The sequence below is a fragment of the Merops nubicus genome, unplaced genomic scaffold, assembly GCF_000691845.1.
Source record: "Merops nubicus isolate BGI_N331 unplaced genomic scaffold, ASM69184v1 scaffold34756, whole genome shotgun sequence".
NCBI lineage: Eukaryota > Metazoa > Chordata > Aves > Coraciiformes > Meropidae > Merops > Merops nubicus.
In genome coordinates, this window is record NW_008614943.1 from 20,644 (window position 1) to 26,650 (window position 6,007).

Below are 6,007 nucleotides of genomic sequence, written 5' to 3' on the forward strand. Positions count from 1 at the left end.
CCACAGTGAGCGAGCAGAGCCCTGCCCGGCGTCCTGCCTCCCTGGTAGCCCTGTCTGGCAGCGGCCCTGCGTGGCACTGGGCACCTTCTCTAGTGAGCCAGAGAGTCCCTTCTAGGCGGCTTCAGTAAGGCCTACAGTTAAAGATAAACAAGACGAAGTGCCATCTTTGTCTGGGGAACTGATGGACTCCGGCAAGATAAAATAAAGTTATGTGTATTTCGTTATACTTACAAGCAGCTCCAATCCTGAGTATTTATGGTATATCTAAACATACAAAAATGTATGTACATTTTTCTCCACTTTCTTGTAAACAGTTGTCAGTATACTGTTTTTAATCCCTTTATCTTCGAAACATGCAAATCATACATACAGTATAAATACACAAGAAAACAAGTACACTCATTCAAAAACTATGCAACAAAAAGTCCTGGCTGCGGTATTCCAAATCATAAATAACCAATGCTTGAGGCATCCTATACACCTAAAAGCAGACGTTCATTCTACTGGTCTTAGCTGCAGTTGTAAAAATACTGAGGGGTTTGCACCTTCCATGCTATTACAGTATTTATAACACTACCGTATGTGGAGATAAAGACTCATTTACTACACCTCTTCTTTTCAGAGTGAAGGATAAAGCAGCACTTACATAAACTGAAACCACGGCAGCAACCGCTGGTGTTGCTACTGCTAGATTAGGAAGTTTTCCGTTCTAACGATTCTTAAATTAAAAAAGGTAAAGAAAAACAACCTAAGAATTGACTACATGTTCATTCCTTGGGCACTTAACAGCGAATCCAGCATGTCGAATGTATCTTTGTAGTCCATATGCTGGCTGTTTGTACTGTACTGGTGATTGGCATCAGGACCGTTCTCCACTGGTTTCTTGTCCAGTTTCACGAGGGTGCTGAGATGTCCGTAGCCCACCTGGTATGTGACAGGGGGAGGAGGGGGTAAGGGAAGGTTAAAAACAGAGTTGTGAGAGGATACATACTGCTTAACAGAGGAAGAACTAGATGAACTACCTGAACTTTTGGAACTTTTGCTCATTTTGGAGTGGTGGTTGTGAGAAGCATCGTTGCTGTGCAACTTCTTTCTCGAAGAGCCGGAACTAGAGGAATTGCCATCACTACTCAGGCCAACAGGACTCCTCAAAACAGTTGGTGCTACTCCGTCAGCGCCATGCTTACTGCCGCCACCACCGTGGGAATGGGCGTGCTTATGACCAACGCTGTGGTGGCGATTTAAAGAGTGTTCTTTGTGTTTTTCCTTATGCTCTTTGCTAACGTGAGGACTCGAATGTTTACTTTTCCCACTGCCCTCGTCCGATGAGCTGTGCCTTTCTGAGGAAGAAACTTTAATTTTCATCTTCAGCTCCTCCTTGCTGGCACCCTTTTCCGTGGGTGGGATGGGTATTCGGAGTTTGAGCGAGCCGCCCTTTTCTTTCTTATCAGACAAGTGCTTCTCGGGCTTGTCGGCATTTGCGAGAGGAATCTTCATCTTGATGGGGGAGGTAACAGAGGCGCTGCCGGCTGCCTGTGCTTGCACGTGTTTCTTGTGCTGCTGCTCGCCGGGGGTCGCCACATAGTGTTCCCTCACATCCAGCTCCAGGGTTTCCAGTTTGCGCTTCTCTCTGTATTTATCCAAAGACATTTTTTGAGGAATGATTACAGGGGCGGCGACTTGTCCATGGTGTTTGTTTCCTGACTTATGAGAATATTCTTGTTTGACAGTAGAATGCTCAGCAAGTTTGTCAGGTCTGTGATGTACTCCAGAGTGCAACTGTACGGACGCCCCTGGCTGGAAGTTCATGTTGTACTGGCTAGCAGGTAATGTCTCCTGCTTCTGAGAGTATATTTGTTCTGTCCTCGTTTGTTCTTGATGCTGAGGCCATTCCTGGTGTGATGCCAAACTGTATGAGGTACTTGTCTTTCCTGTAGCTAATATTGCCAAATTTTCAGGTGCGTGACTGTCTGGAACAGAAATACTTCCTGAGGTCAGAGGTACCGGTGCAGGAAATGATGTCGATGGTTTTTGGAAGCTTGTGTTTGCAGCTACACCAGTAACCGTATCCACCAAAATGGAATTCTGGACCAAAGATGAGCCAAGAAGTGAGTTCTCGGATACCTGTCCATCACCTTTAGGTTTCTTAGCAGCCTGATTAGCCTGAGCAAATGGGAAAGCAGTGAGAAAACACACAGCTTAGAATACATGTACAGTACTTTCTAATTCAGCTCTAAGGTGAGAATAAAAGCTGACTCAGGGTTTCATCCCCTCCCAACCCATCTCCTGGATGAGCGACTAAGATAACTCTTGGAGGACAGACAGATAAGCAAGACACTCTTGTAGGAAAATTTCTTACCCGCCAATTTCTAATTCTCTTGAGCCTACTAGGCGTTTTCTCCAGTATTTGCAGAAACTCATGAGTTAGCTCTGAGGAGAAAAAAAAAAAAGCCATTTTGACATCCCATTCTGTAACGAGCAGGTTAAACGTTAAGCATCATCCCCAACTACCACCATACAGCTTTTGCAGTGGTTACTACAGGCTGCACAAAATTTGAACTGATATTTGATGAAAAACTTGTTAGACAAGTGTTAAAAAAGGCAATGTTATTTCACTATGACCGACTTCTGACCACTACACATCCTGAAAAACAGGGTTCAGTTTCACATTTTGTTTTCACTCTTGCAGAATCTGGATTTATTACACCAAAAATTTCAAGAGGGACCTGTACAGACAGTATCTCCTAAAATAACACACATGCCATTCAGTTTGGGCTCTTCCTGTATGACATTTCCTTTAGAATCTAATGTTCTAAGTCTCTTTTTCAGTCATTCCACTGAACTTCAAGAAAAACAGCTCTAACAAAATAGAAGCCAGCAGACCCTTGAAAAGCCCTGTTGTAAACAGCTTTGGATTAATTTGTGTTCAAGGTAAAGTAGCTGGCTAAGTTAAAAACCCAAAGATCCTTGCAACTGGTATGTCCACAAGGAAATGTAGCTCTCCATGCACATCAGCTGCAAACAGCAATACTTCCACAGAAATATAATTTTATGTACAAGCTAAAACCATCAGGTAGAGTCAGAATTTGAATGCAGCTGTAGATCTCTCGCAGTCTGGAAGAACTGGCTTCTCCAGAACTCCATGAGCAAGTTATAAAGTAAGTTGCTCCCAAGCGTAAAATGCCTCAGGCCTTTGGTCTGCAGGATCCTATATTACACATACCAGCTCCATAAATGCTTGAAGAATTACATGGTGTTCACCATGAGCTCACAGTAAACATCTTGGGGGGATTTAAAAATCTAAATGGATGTTTTACTAAACACGTGAAACAGTAGCCAGAAGACAAGGCAAGGTGGGATTTGAAACTACAGGTTCAACTTAAAGAAGGCTACTCAGATATCTGAACTTGCAATTTCAAGCTCATGCTGGTTCTGCTTCACATGACTTCTGCTGAAGTTCTCACTTTCAGAACAAAAGAATTCCATTAAGAAACAAAAGCTCACCAAAAAAAAGCAGGCCACGGGGAGCTATGCCGGGCCTTATAAACCTTGATGCCTCCGCCACTACTCAGAAAACGTTTCACTCCAGAACTAACACAGTGCAATACGTAGATCTGAAAGCCCCAGAAGCTACCAGCTCCTCTACAGGAGTGTACACAGGCCTTGAATTCAGACTCCACTGTATTAAGTACTACTTCAAAATATAGTAAGCTTCTAGGTATATGCTTTCGTCTGGAAAGAAGCCATTTAACAAGAAAAAAAAATGTTTTACAAGGGTTTAAGATATAAGCTACATCAAATTGTTATTGTAGAACTACCTTCTACATACAATACAGCAATTCTATGTGTAGCTATAAGAACGTTTGTTTCAGCAACAGTTAAGCCATAAACTTGGGCCAGTGACATACATACAGTGAACAGGATCACAGGGATTTGCACTGGTACATCTCCATCTCTGTCCTGCTTCTGGAAAGCGCTTAAAAGCAAGATTCTAACCTGCACCTGTAAAAGGTTCATGGACGCCCCAGCCCACAGCATCGAATAAAAAGGGGCTCAGAACTAAGTTTTTCTTCCAAAGTTCTCCCCTCTCCTACACTTCTGTCACCCAAGGATCTGACATGTGAAGTCAGAGAGACTTATTTCAGGCTTAAGGCTATGCTCTTACTATACTATGCTCCCATTTTTACTTTACTAAACCCTTGAATTTCAAGCTGTGAAAAGGCAATATTACTTACCATCTAGTAATTCTAGAGTAACTGAAGGATCTACATATTCCCACCAGTGTTTTCCATCAGTTGACACTGGAATCTCCCAGTTGGACCACTTGCAGGCCAAGTGAATGCACACACAAGCTATCACTGTAGGCTTGTACTGAAGACAGAATGTAGTAAGGTGAAGACTGTTGCACAAATTTCGTAATGAGGAACCAAAGGAAATCAAACATGTAAAACAGAAAACCCAAACAAATCAACCATTAACATACAGAATTAGGTGACCTGTCAAGCAACAACAGTTAAACATGAGTTCATGGAATGTTTTTCTGATTAAGTTCATAAGATATCTCACTGCCTTAAGAAAACAAAGGGCAGGGCATGTATCTGGCAGAAAAATTTAATTTGCTTTTGCTATAAAAACTGCGATAAGCTGTAAATACATTTACCAGTTATTCTACTGTACTTAAGTACTAAAACCAAAGAAACATAATACAGTCAATTAAAACTCTGTGGTAAAAACCAAACAGCTGATTATGCAGTCTCTGAATGAGACAGTTAGAAGAAGGCACCCAATAGCTTCACAGCAGCCAAATAAACTGTAGGCTTAGCTTTGTTAGGCCTGGATTTGTGATATCTGGGAACTCGCCTTCAGCTTCTGGCTGGCAGCAGCACAAAGACAGTGGCTGTGTCTCTGCTTTGTCACAACTTTTCTCAATGGCTTGTTCAAGTATAGAACCTCGCCCATCAAGAACCACCAAAAAGTATATATTTGGAAGAGCTCTAATAACCAGCAGATATTGATTAAAAAGCTATCTACATGTAATGTAATCCTTTTAAAGAAGCCTCAAAGTTGTTTTGCAAGAAGTAAATGGAAGTAATTGAGAAATCAATTTCTAATCTAATCTTAAAATTAGAATTTTCTAATTCTAATCTAAAATCTTTCTACAACAGGCTATGTAAACACAATCCCCATTTGGAATCCCAGAACTTTTAATTTATATAAGTACTTAAGTTTCAATACTATATATTAAGATTAAAGAGCTGTTTCTAAAAGGAAGAACATTGGACTACTGCTACTAGTCTATCTGAAAAGAAAAAAAAAAAAATCAGCTAGTTGAAAAGAGCTTAGGCCCACTACAATTTTATAAGTTAAGATTGGATCAATATACTTAAAGTTAAGAGAAAACTGCCATTAACTACAAGTGTAAACTAAAAATAGTTTTGTACTTACCAAGATGCTCGGGTTTCTAGGTTAAGTTTAGCTCTTTGTAATCTTTAGCTGCTATTCAGGCTACCAGTTTTAGACTTATGCACTCACAATCGAGAAAATGTCATCAGAAAGCAGCACTACACTTCTCATTGTGCATTTAACCCCTTTGTGCCATCAGGCCCTTGTACAATACACCGCACTGCAGACAGGCAGGTACCACCACTGTAGATGGCCCAGTCTCCTGCTGCAACAAGGGTAAGACACATGTAGGGGGCCCTGCAGTAAAGGAAGCTATAGTGTGCTACAACAGTGCAACAAAGAGGTTCAGGATAACAACCTGTTGGTAGCCATGAAATAGGATGTCTGTGCCAAATCCTTGCTTGCTGTAAGAAAAGAAAAATTGAGAGATTAAAGAGCTGCACCAACTCGTCAGGTTCGTTCCAAAATTAAAGCAGTTTTACCTTCTAAAAGCACCGCCTGGTATCTCCACAGAGCTGATCTGACTTTGGCTAGCTGGCCTCTCAGGTGGCTGCAGAGCAGGCCGCGCGTGCGGCCACCCCGCTGGCCGCCCCTCCCCGCACAC

At 41.9% G+C, this 6,007-nt stretch overlaps 1 protein-coding gene across 1 annotated transcript; it reads right to left on the reverse strand.

Annotated features, from left to right (window-relative positions):
* Positions 1 to 317: 317 nt before the first annotated feature.
* CCNT2 (cyclin T2) lies at positions 318 to 5,807 on the reverse strand (the record flags this gene model as incomplete). Its single annotated transcript, XM_008942393.1, has 6 exons — positions 318 to 431; positions 674 to 924; positions 1,023 to 2,163; positions 2,360 to 2,430; positions 4,236 to 4,399; positions 5,762 to 5,807. Coding segments are annotated over 5 exons (1,487 nt in total), but the record flags the coding sequence as incomplete, so codon positions are not given.
* Positions 5,808 to 6,007: the final 200 nt, after the last annotated feature.